At 38.1% G+C, this 21601-nt stretch overlaps 1 protein-coding gene across 1 annotated transcript in view; it reads right to left on the minus strand.

Moving 5' to 3' along the window:
• Positions 1-21601, minus strand: part of GRXCR1 (glutaredoxin and cysteine rich domain containing 1) — a 136883-nt gene that overhangs the window by 713 nt on the left and 114569 nt on the right. The window contains exon 3 of the mRNA XM_062213254.1: positions 16605-16670. Within this exon, the coding sequence (XP_062069238.1) occupies positions 16605-16670 (66 nt within the window). The remainder of the gene's footprint in view (positions 1-16604; positions 16671-21601) is intronic.

Consider the following 21601-nt stretch of genomic DNA (forward strand, 5'->3'; position numbering starts at 1 on the left):
CCCACACATACAGGCATCTTTTTCAATGAAGACATAATTCAAGTAACATTATTCTCATTTTACATTTAGGAAAACGGGCATAGAAATCTTGAGACATTTACAGAAATCCATAATCTTCCCACAGAAGCTATCATCCTTTCTGTCTTGAATAAATATAAAGTAACTCTAATAGTAGATTGAAAATAACTAGGCAGTTTCCTAAGAATCAGGTTTAGAAAATCAGTTATCCACATTTCTATTTGCTTTTTTGAGCACGTAACCTTTGCTGGAGCCCAGTAGTGCCATCTATCAGGCTAAGGGAGACCTGGAGCCATTTACAGAATGAACAAAAAGAGAAAAGGAGTGACTACACCAAGGCAGCTTAAATGGCAGCACTCTTTGGAAAGAATAATTCTAAAATAAGGTCAGGAAAAGTGCTCTATATACACATAAATTTAAATACACACATACACAGTCAAACAGTGAAATATACTCTCAAAGACACTTAATATACTTCTACATCCACTTATAAAGCTTTGCTCTGGAGATGCAAAGGTTTCCAAAAATGTATAAATGAAAAGAACTGGATTAACAGGATTTAACCCACCATTTCTCTAACACATGAGAACTTTTCTCCTGGAAATAAATATAATTCTCTAGTAACTAGAAACCTATGGAATATACTTTGGGAAACAAACATTAAGGACATGATTGCCTTAAAATGTATATATTTCCAAACCACTTTTCAGATAGGAAAAAATTAAGTGGAAACATACCCTGGATGAAAAATGTATAGTTCAACAGTACAATATAAAAATAATTCAGTAATGTTCTGATAAATTTTAGAAAACAAGATTATGATAATGTAAATATTTCCTTGACATTCACCATAGCTATGTCAGGAGGTTGTATTAACACATTTAATGACTTAGATAACAAGTACACCAACTAGTCAGAATAGATGTTGGGCTGGCCTAGAAGCTAGAGCAAAGACCTGCAGAGCCCCTGAATCCAGGACTTCACTTGTTAGTGGTGAATTGTGAGTAGGTCTGGGTACTTAGTATATTAGGTTTGTCAACTTTTTTTGCAAATAAAAATAACGGTTGATCATCTAAATTTGAATTTCAGATAGATTGCAGATATTTTCTGTGTAAATGTGTGCCAAATACTGCATGAGGCACACTTAAACTGTAAAGTTATTTGTAATTTATTTGAGATATAAATGCAAGTAGGCATCCTATATTTCATCTGGCAAACCTAGAGAGTAGAAACTGTCAGAAGAGAGGAGAGGTGTATGGTCATCTTGCGATGACAGCTATTTCCCAATCAGTATAATTTTTTCTATATCTTAAAAGCCAGAAAAACATGTACCAATATTTTCAATAATCAGTACAACTGTACCAGTGCACACTGGCTGAAAATCAATTCCTGGTTCTTAGGTTCCTTCTGTGTCTATTTCACACTAGACAGTAGGCTGTTCACACACAGAATTTAAAATGGTACTCAAACAATTGAAGAACATATTTTTCATGAAGTGCCTACAATATGACTTGTAAGATTGTTTTCCAAAGGCCAAAATACCAAACAGTAAATCCACTAATAGCCAGAGTTTACTGTTACTTCATAGTTTATTTGAAAGTCAGAAATTTATTTTCTCAAATAAAAATAATATACAAAGAACTGAGTTCTCACAATCCATGCAATGGGATGGTGAGATCTATCTTTTGTCAAAGGCTTGTTGAGAGAATGCCCAACAACAGTTAATTAGTTCTTATAAAATGAATAGGACATTACCTGGCACACAGCAGGAAGTCAATAATGTCAGTCTTTATTTCGTTAATAAATTTCTAGCTGAAGGTGTTTTTCTTAGCTGCTACCTTAAGGGAAATTGCTTGTGGTCACATGATACAATCATTTTCTAATGTTTTCAGAGTAATGTTATTTAAATACATATTCTATATTTAGTCTTCTGGTTCACATTCTTACCACTGTGAGAAAGGGAAAGTAAATACGTTTCAACTCATGTGCTAAGTTTGACATCCTGGGCCACAATGTTGGAAGAATCCTGAGGTCAGCTTCATTTTGCAGAAAAACTAGCTATTTCAATCACAGATGCTGGAAAGGAGAAGGATGACTTCTGTAGCATATTCTGTCCATTCCTTATTCACACATGGTTTACAATGAGGAAACAAAGCCTCTTAATGCTTTCTCTGCCACAATAGTAGTTTTCAACTTTCATTTGCATTCAATTTTTTTTCCTAAATGATACATTTATGGGATTCCCAAACATAGAATAATTAAAAGGATAAATTAAATAATAATTTAATTTATTTTATTAATTTAAACTATTTATTTAAATAATTAAAAGGATAAAAGCTAAAGTGAAAATCACTTCAGATGGGATGGTTCTGGAGGACATCCTGTGCCACACCAATCTCCAGGAATCCCATACCACAATTCATGACATTTGTTCTTCTAATAAAAATACATAATCCGATCATTCCTATCCACCTCCTTCAAAGATCACTTGTTACACTGTCACTATGGTTCTGGCTTATCATGTTCCTTGTAAAGAGAACAAGCTGCTGTTTAAGAAATGATCCTGAGTCCTAAGAAGTCCAGCACTTTAGTAAATGGTTTTGCCATTAGGGTATGGTGGAAAAACAGCTACAAAATTACCCAAAGAACTCACATTTCAGACGGAAGGAAGGAGGACTAAATGAAGTTGACAGTAATTCATTTCTTTCAGCAGCAAAAGACTTCTGCTTTCAGTCAAATGTCTGACTACATAAACTTTGGCTTTCAAGCAAGTAAGGGATTTGGGTAGCTTTTCAGGGACCTGGTTGCTACCAAAATAAGAACATATGCAGAACTTGTTCAAGAAAACACATAGTAGTAAATCTACAGACTGTTCATATCTGAATGGTGGCTTCCGTTGACACAAGTCCCTGAATTAGGGTGGAATTAAACAAAAAGGAAGTGAGAAATCATCCACCCTTTAAACTCTTTCTGATCATATATTCTTGGTGAGGTACTTTTTAAAAAATAGGAGGTGATACCTTTTCATTTATTCATTCTACAAATATTCATGAATGTCAATTAGCTTAGCACCATGCAAGGCACTAAAGATACAACAGGAAATTGCACTCATTCTTGTTCTTCTGATAGTAGCTGTCAGCCCCATCCTTATGTTTATGAATATGACCATTCCACACTGCAATCATCTAAATTAAAGTATACAAACAAGGACTCCTGAAGTTTCAAAATAAAGATCAACAGAACAAAGATACAAAATATTCTGAGGGCGGACTTGATAAGTGATTGTCAAATAGAATTTCTTTGTAACACAAATTACATTTAATTTGTAACACAAACTCAAATTTCAGGGATTTATAACGTTTATCCCAGATTATCTAATATAGAAACATGAGGCTAAGAGAAAGTGACTTTGTGTGTTTTACAAGATCAAGAAATGAAGCCTTTATTATTTTTAGGATCAGATAATCTAATCCTATTCTGGTACAGCTTCAAAGTCTCTTGAATAACCTACTAACAGAAGTAATCTACTGGAGTATCTGGGAATATAAACCTTATCCACACTGTCTATGATACAGATGTATCCACATTAACGAACGATCAAAGGGCATACACTTGGCATATGATCCATCTCTGAATGATTCACCTCTTCCTGTGTATTTTGTTTTAAACTAGATTCAACAGTTTAATTCAGAAAATGCTTGTCAAATGCCTGCTAACCACCTCTCTGCCTGATCAAGCTGCTATGAAAATAAACAGAATCTTTTCTGATCTTCAGAACATTTCCAGCATCATCCTCAATTTGCAGAGCTGGAAAAGAAACCACCAAACAAAATGCAGACACTGAAAAAATATGCAGTTAATAATCTTAAATTTATATGCCTGAATGCAGGAGCCTGGTGCATGACATACATGGGGTGGACTAACATAAATACTTAAATAAATGTGTATTTCTCAGAGAGGCAGATGACACCACTCGACTTGCAAGTGAGTAGGTGGTGATCAACTGTAGCAGCTTCTGAACATGTGTGTCCACTCCCACTGGAAGGCCCCATTGCCCACCACTGAGAGGTTCAGGACAGACTTGGACAGCTCTAATTCCTTGAACAGACAGCCGGTGTCATTGCCAGAACCCTCAGTGTGTTGCTGGGAATCATTCCTCTGTTCTTTAGTAATAACAAATAAGTGTTCATCAGGAGAGAATCAGACTAAATATTTCTAATGTACTTTCAAGAAAAGAGAGAGCAAATGGATACTTTATTGGCAATCTCTATAGAAATGATAACAAAACTATTTGCTCATTTTTTTTAAATGCCAGGAAAATATTATTAAACTCTCCTCTGCGATCCAAAATCTTTAATCTCCAGGGTATGGTAGGACCAGAGGAATGTTAATACCACTCAACATTTCCCTGGCTCTCTCCATGTGGACACCGACAGGGTCAACTACCTGTCTTGGCTGTCACCTTTGGGGCATCATTAGATGCCTCTTTGCTTCTATTCTCTAACTTGTTGATTAAGATAAATAAACATATAAATGTATAAATAAAGACATTTTACTAAAAAGTGTTTTTATTCATTTATTTCACTACACAAAGTAGTGATTTTTTTCTTCCTTTTCATCGCTTAACTGCTTAACTCCTCCAAAATACCTTGTTTCAAAGATGATTCATTTATCTATAAACTTAATATTCAAGGGCCTATTATATGCCAATCCATATTATATGAGCTAAAGAGATAAAGAATAAAATAGAGGAGAACCTGTCTTCACACAGAGCTTATATCTTAGGAGGATAACTTCTAACTATAATTTTTGGAACAGAAATACCATTGGTATGGCTGGCCCTTGCCACCATAATAACTAAACCCTTCATTTACTTATACAGCCTTTGGTCAGTTTCTCATGTTTGAAACCACTGAAAATATTTATCAACAAGTCAGACCCATTCATCTTCCCAAAATAATTTTTATTTGGGCAGGACATACACTATGATTTTTGAGCCAGAAAATTTGAAATTATTTGTTGAATCCATGTTTGTCAGCCTAAACACAGATATTAAGCCTCTTTCCTCATCATCACTTTGGACAACTGCTAAAAACTGGGAACTGAATTACAAAGACCAGGGCAAGTCACAGACCACCACATAGCATTCAAGGGACCACAAACTAAGCTTAATAGGATCTATCTTGTTTCTCTCAAAAGTTTTACCTGTTGCCCATCTTCTAGGATGCCCCTCTAGTAATAAAATCTTACCTAGTCCCTGAACCTAATACTCTGAATACTTTCAGTAAACTTCTCATCCAGGCCTTGAATCCTGTAGCAATACAGCTGTATTTCCCAGATACCTACATGCCATTTAATGTAACAGTCATGGCCTCATAGGTGCGTGGATAACACTGTGGCCTTTTAAGTCAAGCTGATTAGAATCATGAATTAAATACTAAATTTATGAGATCTTATTTGAGAAATATTTATTTAGTATTTGAAAGGCAGAGGCAGAGAGAGAGAGAGATGCTGGTTCAGTCCCCAAATGGCTGCAACATCCAGAGCAGGGCCGATCTGAAGCCAGGAGCCAGGAGCTTCTTCTGGGTCTCCCAAGCAGGTGCAGGGGCCCAAACACTTGAGCCATGTTCTGCTTTCCCAGGTCATAGCATATATCTGGATCGGAAGTAGAGCAGCCAGGACTTGAACCGGCACCCATATTCCCATATGCCAGCGCTGCATTGTCTTGTCTTCTATGCCACAGTGCCGGACCCCTATAAGGTCTTGAATAAACAAGCTAATCTCTTGGTGCCTCCATTCCATTGTTGGTAAAATGTGGTTGGATAACAATAGAACCTTTACCCACTTTGTTTTGTTCTTTCAGTGCTTCTCCAGAGCCAGTATGTTTACCTGGGTTAGTTACTCTGAAGCTTAACCCTTCCCAGGCAGAGGTCTGGGCTGTCTTGGATGGCTGCTGAGTCTCTGCCAGTTTATTATATGGGCAAAGCAGTACAATAGAGTTATAGCACCTTAGAGCTTCTGTAACAGTAGAAACCAATACCATACAGTGCTTTTGAACATTAGAAGTAGCTTTTATGGCATCTATACGATTGAAACAAACCTAATGAAGAGAAAAATGTCTTTCTGAGGTTTATTGAGCTGAAGAAGAAAAAGAGGTTATGTTAAGCATGGTGGTGTTAATGAAATTGCAGAATTAAAGAGTTATAAACTCAAAAGAATAAACGCCTAAAATGGCTAACTCAATCACCAATCCATCAAACGAAAAGTAAGGACAGACATTCACACTATAAGATTCTAAAAGAGGCTTTTAAACGTTAGAAATAAATGCAGCACAATATTGATGCAACAAGGAAAAACTAGATCAATGAAACTAACTGGAAAGCTTAAAGAAAGACCCAAGTATACATGAGCTTTTATTATAATATAAAATTGCCACAATAAAAATAGTAGATTAGTTATTAGATGTGCTGAAGAACTAGCTCCCTCTATTTCAGAAAGCAGAAGAACACCTACAGATTAAAGACTGGGATGTAAAAAATTACAAAGCTAAGGGCCGGCACCGTGGCTCACTCTGCCTGCGGTACTGGCATCCCATATGGGCGCTGGGTTCTAGTCCCGGCTGTTCCTCTTCCAGTCCAGCTCTCTGCTGTGACCCGGGAGGGCAGTGGAGGATGGCCCAAGTGCTTGGGCGCCTGCACCCGCATGGGAGACCAGGAGGAAGCACGTGGCTCCTGGCTTTGGATCGGCACAGCGCCAGCTGTGGCGGCCATTTGGGGAGTGAACCAATGGAAGGAAGACCTTTCTCTCTGTCTCTCTCTCACTGTCTATAACTCTACCTAATAAAAAAAAAATTACAAAGCTAAAAGAAAACATAGGATAATATCTTTAAGATCTGAAGATAGGAGGGTAGTCCATAAGTAAAAGTTCAAAAGCACAACAAAATGAAAAAAAAAAATCATGGTTTTGATTACATAATAATAGTTGGTTTCTGTTAGATGAAGTCCACTATGAAAGAAATTAAAAGTGGAAAAGTAAGTATAGAAAATAATTAAACACACTAGAAATTAACTTGAAAAATAGAATGATTGAATGGACAATTCCTAATTTCTAATGTTCAAGTTTGAGAATAACCAATTTACAGAAGACAAACAAATCTATAGCTCCTAACTAGTATAATATCAGATGGCCAAACTCAGTGGTAACCAGAAAAAAATCCAAATTAAAATAATAAAGTGGTATATTTTAATTCCTACTACCCTGGGGAAAAATTAGAAAAAATTAGAAAACAGGACAAAGTAAACTACTGTCAGGAATATGGAAGCATAAGAAACATGTTGCTTTAAGACAGTTGACTTAGAAAACTAGATATATGTATAAGCTATGATCCTGCAATTTCTAGTTTCAGAGAACTCCATTAGAGACAGCACTGATGGTTGTTCCTTGTAGCACTGAGAGAGTTATCATACACAACAGTGCCCATCAGTGGAAAAAGAGGTAGACAAGGAAGAGAGGATGAGCACTCTATAGCTGCCCTGCCCTAAACAGGAACCACCAGCCACATGTGACTATTTAAATTTAAATAAAGCTTAAAATTGGGTCCTCAACCACACTTAAAGGCATATTTAACATTCTCAATAATCATAATCAGCCAATGGCTACTATGTTGCAGAGTATATATAACACATTTCCATTATCAAAGTCTAATGGACAGTGTTGCCATAAGATGTATGCAGCAGTTAGTAGAATGGATTAAATGTTCGAAAAGCAAAACAGATGGTTCATAAAAACATATGTCAAGTGAAAACATTTCAAAACAAAATTATATTACATAACACAATTTATAAAATATTAATATGTTGGCAGAAAATAACACTAACAAGCAAGATAAATTGTTTAAATACAAGAATGTCATTCACCTAAATTAATGGTTCGTGGGGTTGTGGTAACCTATGGAAACAAAAGGAGGAGGATTCCAAGATGGCAGAATAGGGAGGGAGCTTAGTGCTCTAGGTTGTGGAAGATAGTTTAAAGAAATTGGACAGAGTGCGATCACAGGGAAGAGTTAGGGATAAAACTGCAGTGGCAATTCCACAGAAGGAAGAGGGGCACTGTGGCCTATGTGAAGAATGTTGGCTCACAGCATGAGCACAAACAACACAGGACCCTAGCAGCTAAGAACCTCAGCACCAGCTTGGGAGAGTGAGGTAAAACCAGACTGCAGTTGCCCAAGCCACTGGCAATAGAGCTGTGGGGAAAGCCTGGCATAAGTCTGGCCTGGATCCCTGTGAGGCAGGGTACCTGCCAATCAAGAGGAAAAAAGGGGCATGTTTCTCTCTCCCTGTCCTCCCAGATAAAGCACCTTGCAACTGGCTGAGAGAGGGTGGGCGCCATTTTGGAGATGTGCAACAGCTGTGCCACCTTGTCTATGCGTGTCCAGCAACCAGCTGGGAGGAGACACCTGAATCTGGCTTTGAGGACTGACAGGAGGCTGGGCACCCACATAGGACTGTGAGGTGCCCCCAGCCTTCCAACACATCATAGGCTCCAGGCCTCAGGATGTCTGGGCGAGCACCCAGAGGCAGTTGGATATGGGAGCGTCTTTGCATCTCTGGGATGGGATTGGACTTGTGGGGAAGAGTAGATCCTCTGCAACCCATGACTGTGGCAGTGTTCTATGCTGGGACTGTGGACATATTGTGGCTATGAGGGGGAGGGTGTGAAGTGTGTGGCTGGGTCTGTGAGATGTCACTGTGGGTGGCTCTGCACACTTGGGGCTCCCTTAGTGCAGAAGGATCTGTGCCCACACTGAGGACTAAATGAGTCTTTTGTGTGGTTCTTGTGGCAGCACAGATGAGTATTGCACCAATTGTGTGCTAGCATCGGAGCACTGATTGCCTTGGAAGAGAGGAAGTGAGGGTGTGACTAAGCCAACAGAGATGATCAAACCCTCCCCACTGATAAAAAGAAGAAAAGGAGATCTATCACATGCAACTTGGGTGTCACACTAGATACTTGCCCCAAACTGCAGCACTAATCTTAGCTCCCTGTCCACACCCAGCACACGCCTCAGGGCATTCACTGAAAGAGCAGACACTCTATCAAACCACAGAGCCATAGTACAAAGATAAAAACCATCAAAGGAAAAACAACAACAACAAAAAAAAACCAAGAATTTCCACAAATGCCTAAAATAAAACCAGAAATTCTAGAACAAGAGTAAGGAAGACAACATGATACCCCCAAAGGAACACAACAAAACTTGAATATTAGAATGTGAAGATGAAGAGATTGATGAAATGCTGGAAAAAGAATTCAAAAGATTACTCATAGGATTACTCAGAAGTAATCAGAAACAAATCTACAAATTAAAGAAATCCACACATTACATGAATGAAAATTCCCATGAAATTGAGATTTTAAAGAGAAATCACAATGAAAGATTAGAAATGAAGAATTCAATTGATCAAATAAAAAAAGGTGGTAGAAAGCCTTAACAACAGATTGGTGAGACAGAAGAAAGAATATCTGAGCTAGAGGACAAATCTCTGGAAATTTTACAGTCAGACCAAAAACAAGAAGAAGGAGGAGGAGAAATTAGAAAACTTAATAATAATATTGGAGTTCTACGGGAAACTATCAAACAACCCAACATATGGGTCTTAGGAGTTCCTGAAGGCATGGGAAGAGAGAATAGATTAGAAGACATTTTTAGTGAAGTAATTACAGTAAACTTCCCTAATTGGGAGAAAGAAAGGGACACTCAAGTACAAGAAGCACATAGAACTCCTAATAGATGTGACCAGAAAAGATCGTCAACATGACAGGTTGTCATCAAACTCTCCACAGTAAAACACAAGGAAAAGATTCTAAAATGTGCACAAAAGAAATATTTGATTACTTTCAGAGGATCTCCAGTTAGACTCACAGGTGATTTCTTATCAAAACCCTACAGACTAGGAGAGAATTGAGAGACATAGTCCAAGTCTGAAGAGAAAAAAAATCTGTCAACCCAGAACATTGTACTGAATGAAAATAAAACAAATGCCTTCCATAACAAACAGCAATTGAAAGACTTTGTCATCACTCATCCAGCCTTACAAAAGATGCTTGAGGATGTGCTACACACAGACACACAGAAACATAGTCATCACTATGAAAGAAGGTGGAGACAGAAAATCTCCCAGTAAAAGCACAAAAGAAATCCAAAGTAAACAATAGGAAAAATTATGGAAAAATGGCAGGGCCAAGTCATTATTTATCAATAGTCACCTTGAATTTAAATTACCTCAACTCTCCAGTTAAAAGATACAGGCTGACTGAATGGACTAAAAAACAAGACCCATGTAGTTGCTGCTGACTACAAGAAACACATCTCACCAACAAAGATACCTATAGACTGAAAGTGAAAGAATAGAAAAAGATATTCCATGCTAACAGAAACCAAAGAAGGACAGAAGTAACCATTTTAATATCAGACAAAACAGACTTTAACACAAAAACTGATAAAAGAGACAAAGAAAGGCACTATGTAATGATTAAGGATTCAATTTAATAGGAAGATGTAATTATAATAAACACATACACACTGAAATACAAACCACTTGCTATTTAAAAGAAATGTTAATGGATCTAAAGAAGTCCACTTTCGCAATGGACAGATCATCAGACAATCAGCAAATAAACAAATGGATCTAACTGATATTTACAAAACTTTACATCCCACAGTTGCAGAATACACATCCTATTCACCAATGCATGTAACTCTAGACCACATGCTTGGCCATAATGTAAGTTTCAGTAATGCAAGTCTCAGGAAATTTAAAAAAAAAAAATGAAATCATATCAAGCATATTCTTTGATCACAAAAAAAAAAAGCTGGAAATCAGCAACTCAGGAATCTCTAGAACATATGTAAATGCATAGAGACTGTTCTTATATAAGCATTGTGTCATATAAGAAATCAAAATAGAAATAAAAAATTTCTGGAGACAAATGAAGATGACAATATAACAATCAAAACTTATGTAATACAGCAAGACTAGTATTAAGTGGGAAGTTTATAGCAATTGGTGCTTACAAAAGAAATTGGAACAGTTACAAATAAATGAGCTGCTTATGCATCTAAGGACCTAGAAAAACAACAACAAACCAAAACCCAAATTAGTAGGAGGAAAGAAATAATTAAATTTACAGAAGAAATAAACAAAATTGAAGCAAAAAATACAAAACATCAGTGAAACGAAGAGATGGCTTTTTGAAAAAATTTTTTTAAATGATATACTATTGTATTAACTAACTGAAAAAAGAAGATTCAAATCAATAGAATCAGAGATGAAAAAGGAAATATAACAACAGACGCCACAGAAATAAAAAGAATCATCAGAGATTACTACAAAGAGCTGTATGCCAACAAACTAGGAAATATAGAAGAAATGGATAGATTCCTGGTTGTACGTATAATCTACCAAAACTGAGCCATGAAGAAATAGAAAACCTAAACAGACCAATAACCAAGAGAAAGATTGAATCAGTAATAAGGACTCTCCCAACAAAGAAAAGTCCAGGATCAGATGGTTTCACTGCTGAATTCTACCAGACATTTAAAGAACTAATTCCAGTTCTTCTCAAGCTAAACAAACCATTTGAAAGGGAGGGGATCCTCCCATACTCCTTCTATGAAGCCAGCATCACCATAATTCCTAAACCAGAAAACGATACAACACAGAAAGATAAGTGTAGAACAATTTCCTTGATGAACATAGATAAAATACCCCTCAACAAAATACTAAACAATCAAATCTAACAATATATCAGAAATATCATTCACATAGATGAAGTGGGATTCATCCCTGGTATGTAGGGATGGTTCAACATTCACAAATCAATAAATGTGATACATCACATTAATAAATTGAAGAACAAAAACAATTACTCAATAAAACAGAGATTAGCTCAATAGAATGATTAGCTCAATAGTACAGAGAAAGCATTTGATAAAATACAACATCCTTTATGATGAAAACCTTAAGCAAATTGGATTTAGAAGGAACATTTCTCAACACAATCAAGGAAATTTATGACAAACACATGACTAGCATCTTATTGAATGAGGAAAGGTTGAAAGCATTCCCACTAAGATCCAGAAGCAGACAAAAATGCCCACTCTCAATATTATTATTCAGTACAATCCTGGAATTTTTAGCCAGAAATATTGGGCAAGAAAAAGAAATCAAAGGGATACAAATTTAGAAGGAGGAAGTCAACCTCTCCCTATCTGCAGATGACATGATTCTATATATAGGCATCCAAAAGATTCCACTAAGGACTATTGGAATTCATGAAAGAGACTGGTAAGGTTAACATGCTAAAATCAACAGCCTTTGTATACACAGATAACACCATGGTCAAGAAAGAACTTCTAAATCAATCGCATTCACAATAGCTACAAAAAGAATTAAATGTTTTAGAATAAATTTAACCAGGACATCAAAATCTCTGATAAAAATTACAAGATATTAAAGAAAGAAATAGAAGAAGACATTAAAAAGTAGAAAAATCTTCCATGTTTATGGATTGGAAGAAAGAATATCATCAAAATGTCCATACTAACGAAAGCAATCTACAGATTTAATGTGATTCCAATCAAACTAGCAAGGACATTCTTCTAAGATCTAAAAAAATCAATCCTGAAATGCACATAAAAACACAGGAGACCCTAAATAGCTAATTCATTCATTTTTTTTTTTTTTGTATTTTTTTGACAGGCAGAGTGGACAGTGAGAGAGAGAGAGAGAGGATAGAGAGAAAGGTCTTCCTTTTAGCCGTTGGTTCACCCTCCAATGGCCGCCGCGGTAGGCGTGCTGCTGCCAGCGCATCGCGCTGATCCGATGGCAGGAGCCAGGTGCTTATCCTGGTCTCCCATGGGGTGCAGGGCCCAAGCACTTGGGCCATCCTCCACTGCACTCCCTGGCCACAGCAGAGAGCTGGCCTGGAAGAGGGGCAACAGGGACAGGATCGGTGCCCCGACCGGGACTAGAACCCGGTGTGCCGGCGCCGCTAGGCGGAGGATTAGCCTAGTGAGCCGCGGCGCCGGCCAATTCATTCATTTTTTAAAAGATTTATTTTATTTATTTGAAAGTCAGAGTTACACAGAGAGAGGAGAGGCAGAGAGAGAGAGAAGTCTTCCATCCGATGGTTCACTCCCCAATTGTCTGCAACGGCCAGAGCTGAACTGATCCAAAGCCAGGAGCCAGAAGCTTCTTCCGGGTCTCCCATGCGGGTGGAGGGGCCCAAGGACTTTGGGCCATCTTCTACTACTTTCCCAGGCCATAGCAAAAAGCTGGATCGGTAGTGGAGCAGCAGTATTGAACCGGTGCTGGTGCCCATGTGGGATGCCAGCACTTCAGGCCAGGGCATTAACCTGCTGCACCACAGCGTCGGCCCCACTAACTTATTCTCATACAATTAAAAAAAAAAAAAGCCAGAGGTATCATAATACCAGATTTCAAGACATACTACAGGGCAGTTATAATCAAAATAGCCTGGTACTCACAAAAAAACACCTGATGTCTAGAACAAGGACACAGAATAGAAACTTAAGAAATCATTCCACACATCTACCAACTTATCTTTGACAAAGGAGCTAACATTAATCCCTGGAGCAAGAACATTCTCTTCAACAAATGGTGCTGGGAAAATTGGATCTCCACATGCAGGAGTATGAAGCAAGACCCCTACATTTTTTCTTTTTTTTGGACAGGCAGAGTTAGACAGTGAGAGAGACAGCAAGAAAGGTCTTCCTTCCGTTGGTTCAACCCCAAGTGGCCACTAAGGCTGGCGTGTTGTGGCCAGCGTGCTGCGCCAATACGAAGCCAGGAGCCAGGTGCTTCCTTCAAGGACCTGGGCCATCCTTCCGGGCCACAGCAGAGAGCTGGACTGGAAGAGGAGCAACAGGGACAGAATCTGGCACCCCAAGCAGGACTAGAACCCCGGGGTGCCAGCGCCACAGGCAGAGGATTATCCTAGTGAGCCGCGGCACTGGCCAAGACCCCTACCTTTCACCTTACACAAAAATCCACTCAAAATAGATCAAGTACTTAAATCAAATTGCCTATAGAAACATGAAAAATTCTCAGTATTACTAACCATCAAGGAAATGCTAATCAAAACTCCAGAGGTTTCACCTCATCAAAGTTAGAATGGCTCTCATACAGAAATCAACAAATAATAAATGCTGCAATGATGTGGGGAGAAAGATACACCAATCCGCTGTTGGTGGGAATGTAAACTGGTATAACCACTGTGGAAGACACTATGAAGATTTTACATCAGAAATCTAAATATAGACCTACCATATGACCACTCCGGGGAATTTACCCAATGGAAATGAAATCAGCGTATGAAAATGTTATCTGTACCCCCATGTATATTGCAGCTCAATTCACAATATCTAAGATACGGAATCGACCCAGGTGTCTATCAACTGGAGATTAGATACAGAAATTATGATATATGTACATAATGGAATACTACACAGCAGTGAAAATAATCCTGTATTTTGCAACAAAATGGATACAACTGGAAACCATTATAATTAGTTAAATTAGACAGCTCCAAAAAGACAAATACCTTACTAGTGGTAACTAATAGAGCACCTAAAATATAGTATATAGAAGTAAAATTGACACTTTGAGATGCCATGATTTTTAGCAGCCCTTGTCTCAACTGTTGAATAACACTTTTTTTCACACTATTTGTAGAACTCTTTACTTAGTGTAGGGTTAATTTTATGAGTATAAAGTTAATCAAAAATAGATCTTTATAATAATTATGAATAGGAATAGAAGAGGAAGGAGAAAGAATGGTGGGAGTGTGGGCATCAAGGAGTATAGGGTGGGAAGAATCACTGTATTCCAAAATTTGTATATATGAAATGCATGAAATTTGTATAGCTTAAATAAAAAGTTTCTAGGTTAAAAAAAAAAAGAAACAAATAGAAGACAATAAATCTATCCATACCAAGTTTTTTAGGTGAGAGGAGTTTCATCCTATCAAGAACACATTCTCATTTCATAGATGTAGAAATCAAGAACCTGAGAAGTGAAAGAATAGATTCAAAATCACTGAATCATAAGTGGAGCTGAGGATAGAGCTAAAGTCCTTGGGTCTACACATCATACTTCAGAAATGATCAGTCATGGAAACCAAGAGAATGCAAACAACTCTTTCACAACAGTTGTCTCTCTCAGTATTTCCAATGGCTTTAGAATTGAGCAATCCAGTCATGGTAAGGTCATTTGCTAAAGCTCAGGAAACCCCCATCATAATCACTTTCTCTATGGGCATGGGCCTCATTGGATCACAGTGCCTAAACATAGCACTATTATTTGTATTAAGACAGAAACTAACACAAAACTTTTTGAGCTGCTCTGTGCCAGCAGTACTTTAAGAGGTTACTATTTTCTTCCTTAGCAAGATGCTAAGTAGTAGATATTCAAAAATACTGTTGAATGAATGCATTGTGTTTTCCATCTAAGCAAGATCACAACATTAATAATAAAATAAAATTTTACAATGGAGGACCATGTAGATCATTTCAGACATGAGTCAAATGCCCAAAGGAAGATAACACAAGGAATATTTTGATAAGTGCCCAAGAAAAAGAAGGCTACAGGAATTCAAATGTGAAGCAATCAGAAGTGATTTTTGAAAGAAGTGATAACAGTAGATGGGCATAGAAGCTGGTGTAGGGAAAAGAGGAATTTGAACGATGGCATTTGAAGCAGACAGAATAGCTTGCAAGAAAAAAGTAGTAAGAAAGCACAAGAAACCACATGGCTCTTTTGAGTGAAGTGAAAGGCATCATAGAGTCAGAAATAGGTTAGCAAAGAAGATAACTAGAGCAAGAGGAACTGGCTGGCACAAAGACACCAGGTGAACATATGGCTGAGTTTATCTGATAAAGTCCTGTTCCAATTTTGTTGTCCTTGAATAATTACTAATGCAGACTTTTCACTCTCAACATGTACCAGTCTGGGAAATAAGGTATTCGATCTCCGTACTTGTAGGGAGAAGCAAGATGAGACAGAAATGTAACAGAGGGGTGTTAGACTTCCTCATTACATATAATCTGATACATTATTTATTTTCAAGTGCATTTCTCTGATTCTGAAGTTACAAATATAGGAACAAAGATTAAAATGTGCTTTATTAGAGAAAGGGCCTTTTCTGTTAACTTTAGAAAAGATGAGCTGGTCCATGGAAAAATGAAGTGGTTTTAATGAAACCTTCTTAATTGGTTTCAAAACAGTTGTCAGACTTGTAACATCACAGCAACACCTCTATTACAGAGAATTAGGCCCAAATAAAGATGGCCAGAATTTTTACTTCACAGTAGGAGGTTGTTACAAGTCAATATGAGAACCATTCCAGCTGGAGCAAATCTTATAGCAGGCTATAGCCAATAAAAACCATCACATGTATACTTTTAAGAACATAGGATGGGCAGGTTCAATTAGAAAACCTTGAATACAATGTAAATGTGTTTAACATTTTCCTGAATAAAAATAACTAATAAGCACAATTACCTCAATTTTGGTTAAGAGGTCTTGCAGTTCTCCTGATTCATTCATTGACAAAATTTTCTCAGCACCCTAGGAACAAGAAAACTATATTGTTAGTATTTGAGAAAACAAAATTTTCTCCACTAAAGTTTAACTGACAAAGCACTGAACGTGATTTTTCCCTTTAGATCTAAATAAACTTACAATCAGTAGGCCAAGAAAGAGAAGTGTCTCTTTAGTGCCACATATCCTCCCATCCAATAAGACTCACCGCAGGCAAGGCCAAGGCTATCAGCAGGAGATGAGTTTTGTGAAGCCTACAGCTGTTACATTAAGCCCCGATTTGGAAGAATCCATCTCACCCTTCAGAGTTGTCCAAGGAGCCAAGTAAGAGCTCTACTGTCTGGAAAAGGAGGCTTTGAGGCAATTTACCAGTCTGCATTGTCTCTGCCCAACTCCAAGTAGTCCTGGACATGGCCCTCAATAGAGTTATGCATGGAAATATAGCAACAGCTAATAATAATAATAACAACAGTAATCATCATAACAACCAATACTAAGATCATGTTGTGTGTTAGCCACTAAACAGCATCCCATTTGATGAAGTAGATGTTATTATTAGCACAAATTGAGCTTCACTGAGATTGAATAAAAGTCCTATGACTATCCAGAGAGGAAAAAAAAAAAGAGAACATGAACACAAACATGGGATGGACTCCAGAGCTGGTGTTTTAACTTCCAAAACTTCACCATGAAAGCGAGATATGGGGCGATAAGTGCACTTTCCAGTAAACTCATCATGCTGCTTCAAACTATCCCTTCTTCCTCTGCTTTACCACCTCTTCTTACTTGTCCTGTTCTGCTTCCCAACATGTAAGCATAGACAGGGAAAAAGTAAAGATTGAAGTAATTATTTCTAATAACAGGCAGAGAATGGCATCTGCCTTGTTCATATTATGTTCCCAGTGCTTAGTCCAGGGCATAGCTCAGACTATGGATTGAATCCATTTTAATGTACAAGATAGGGAGAAATATCATCACACAATAAATATTATTTTAATTCCTTTTGTGCTAAGCAGGGTGGAAAACACAAACACTCATTTAAAAAAAAGTCTTAGTTCTTAGAAGAGTTACAACATATTTTTGTGTGAGCATACACAGAAAAAAAACGAATCCACAATGCAGCATGAAATACAAATACTAGATTAGAGATTTGGGGTGAGGGAAGACAGGATAGAAAAATTACAGCAGTAGAGAAGAAAGTTTTGTTTATGGAAATTGATACAGGCAGGCAGATAGGATAAAATTGATTAGATTTGTAAGCTAGAGACCACACTCTCTGTGTGATCTCACGTCTCTACCTGATCTCACCTGGGTGCCCACCTGCCAAACAGACTATGTAACCATTCCCCTTTGGGAGTAGAGAAAAGGCTTTTGGAAAATGCGTGGATTGGCTTCTTTTTTGCTATTTCTTACTTTGATAATGTGCTGTTAGTGCTAATGGAATTCAAGCAGAGAGCCTTGGGTGATCACGGATGTCATACATAAGAGTGTTGTTAAATTAACAACAGGAGTCACTGTGTACTAACTTCCTATGCAGGGCCCCTGTCCTCCAAGATTTACAGCAATAGAATTAATGGTAAAACTTGTTCCCAAAGATTTATTTTGTTCTAATGTGTTATATTATTATGTTTCATAAGTTCTAGTTGTGTCTAAATGTCAGACTCCATTGCCTGTATTCTTAGGTGCTTATTTAAAGTTAACTAAGTGTCTCAAACATGGACTCTCGGATCTATGTCTCCCTGCGATATTCCTATCTTGTATGGTTTAAGGTCAAATACAGAGTACGTAATGGTTCAAAGCCTCAGGGCTATTATGAGACAGTTACTTCAATAATCTGGGAAAGTGAAGATACAGAATTTTGCCAGCAAAAGCTTAGGTTCTACACAAGAGATAGATTACCTGAGGTATGTTCTAACTCCAGGAAACCATGCCCTTTCATCAGTCAAGAGAAAGGAAGCTATTCTATGTATAAGGTAACCAAAAAAACTAAAAAGCAGATAAAGACATTTCTGGGAATGGCAGGATTCTATGAAATATGGATTCCAGGATTTTGGGCCCAAGCTTTTGTATGAAGCTTTAAAAGGCACCCCCCCCCCCACACACACACACACACACTGTACTGGACAGGGTAGCTACAAAAGTTGTTCCAAAGAATTAAGAAACTTTTAACAGAAGCTCCAACATTGGGAATCCCAGATGGCAGGACCCTATGGGATATGGATTCCAGGATTTGGATTCCAACCCTTTATATGAAGTTTTAAAAGGACCTGATACAAACACACTGTGCTGGACAGGGGAGCTACAAAAGGTGTTTCAAAGAACTGAAGAGCTTTTAACAGAAGTCCCAACATTAGGAATTCCTGAGCAAGCCATTCATAGAAAGATCCTCTTCAGACCAGTTGCAGCTCAAATGGAAGTGACCTTCCCAGGTGCTACTGAGCATGACTACCTCAGTAAAATTAGGATTCAACTTCCACATCTTAAGTTTTCACAGGTAAATGCAAAAGACATGCCTGCTTACTTCTGTGAGTCAATTGAAGATCTTAGGTACCTCTTCAAAAAAAGAAGTTAAGTGTTTACTTTCATCACATCAAGACTGCTGGACCCAAGGCAGACATGCTGTACCTGCCTCCTCTTTTGATTTTCTCTGCGAGCTGTTGCTGGCAATAAACTCCTTAATGGGTTCTTCTATTATAATTCTCTATGCTCAAGCTAAATGGTCTTATACTCTATATAAGGGTAGCCTATCACCACCATCAGGGGGTCTGTAAGATAAGTTCTTTCCATCTTAAGGTTCATACAAGTTGCAATTGGTTTTGTTCTGTTTTTGCCTATGCTAATTAACAAACTTGTATGTTTCAGAACTCAATGACTTCTAAGAATAACTTACCATGCAGGGGACACAGCCATTGGTGGTGACTGAAAATTCTCTAGCTTATAAAACATATTTGTTAGATGAGATAGGCAGAGACGTCCAGACTGGACAGGCAGGGCCTGCGCTATGCCCCTAAGAAACAGGAAGCAGCTATAGAAGATATGATGATTCTATGTTCTTAAGCATCCCTTAAGATTAAGGTGGAGTTCCTGAGAAAGGAATGATGTAGGCAGGCAGATAGGATAAAATTGATTAGATTTGTAAGCTGGAGACCACACCCCTCTGTGTGATCTCATGCCCCTGACTGATCTCACCTGGATGCCCAGGGAGTAGATAAAAGGCCTGGAACATGGTGGGCCCTTCCCTTGTACAGCCTCCGCCCTGCCTGCACACTTACTCCTCATGGCTCGCTCCTGGTCTGCCCTTTGCCTGTTATGGATCCAACTTAGCTTCCGGACTTCTTTCTCCCATAATTCAAGCACTCACTTTCTTGTGCATTCCTCTCACTGAAGAAAACCCTTAAAAACTTACCATGTTGTCTGTCTATTTGAGCCAATATTCAAAATTCTTCTCTGAATAGATGGCAAGAACCCACAGGATTATTAATACCTGAAATTATTAATAAGGCTAGACAATATCAGAAACAGAGAAGACTTTCTCGGGTTGGCGACATTGGATGGGGACCTTGAGACCAGATGAATTTTCCAAGAAAAGGTAGGTATTTTGTAGAAAAGTGTAGGGGCTACTAGACCTTGGTTTCATTTTGCTTCAATATATCTTCTGTAACTCATATCATCTTAATTGCCATCAGAAATGTCAACCCGGTAAATTAAAACTCACTATGCATGAAAGCCCAGGGCTACAAAGAATATACCTCTCTCTAGGAGACAGGTTATATTACTTGATTTTTTTAAGTAGTTTTGCTGCTCTTCACACACCTAAAGTAAGAACAAAGATAATGAAAATACCATGGCAAAACATTATAACATAAAACTTGGCAACAAATGGTAATATTTTAGTTTTGCTACATCCTATTTCTTTTAAAAGTTAGCTGAGCTAACTTGGGAAAAGTCTCTGGGGAATTTGGCACATGGATAGAAAATATAAGCCTCACTTTTCCCAAATGAAATAAAATGTGCCAGAGTGACTCCAAACAAAATGAACATACCAGAAAAGCTATCACATGTCTGCTTCCCAGCTCTTTTCTTATCACAGCATTATGCTTGAATCAGTTCAGAATCCAGTGCATATGCCAAGAAAAGGACCTACCTCATTATCTTTAAATATGTAAAATGTTCTCAGCCTCAGGCAAATCATTCCAGCAGCACTACTACTACGGAAGTAGATTCTGTGATACAGGAGCAATGCAGGCTTTGATCACAGCAAGCAAAGGACCTAAAGGCATGATGCACACTGATTTTCTTGTCAATGGTGCTAGGGGTGTATCGGGTGCTTAAGGTTGGAAAAAGTTTGCTCAGAAACAGAGAACAGGCAGCTGAACAGTTCTTTCCCTCTCTGCTGTGGGTCACGGCCTCCACATTTCTACCTGGCTGGGCCTTGGATTGTTTACTTGAAGAAGCCTGCTGGTCCCTGTGCCTCCTGTGGAGCAGTAAAAGTAGTCAAAGCTTCCTGTTCCCCAGGAAGTCCCATGTCTCTGTCCTCTACCTGTCACTGCGCAATCTAAGTGTAGGATCCTGCAGGATACAAGGAAATCAAATGATCCTAATAACTGCAGCTGCAACGAAATAGGGATTTTTCAGCCCAACTGGCAAATCTTGGAAAGATTACAGCTCCCTCTGTCCTGAGGCTTGCAGCTCTCAGTCTGCCCCATCCTTCACTGTATTTGCATATCCCCAAGTCTCTTTCACTTTTTTCATCAAAGGCATTCCAAAAATTCACTTGGCTATGAAGAAACCCTACCACACAAGGAGAGTATTTCCTTAATCATTGACATTATTAGGGGACAATCTTTTTTTTTTTTCTTGTTGGCATTTGGCTAAGAACATTACCATGAGGTTTTGTTTTGTTTTGTTTACTTTTTATGTACAAATCCACAATTCTGTTCCATGCCAGTGGAGCAGCT

The sequence above is a fragment of the Lepus europaeus genome, chromosome 16, assembly GCF_033115175.1.
Source record: "Lepus europaeus isolate LE1 chromosome 16, mLepTim1.pri, whole genome shotgun sequence".
NCBI lineage: Eukaryota > Metazoa > Chordata > Mammalia > Lagomorpha > Leporidae > Lepus > Lepus europaeus.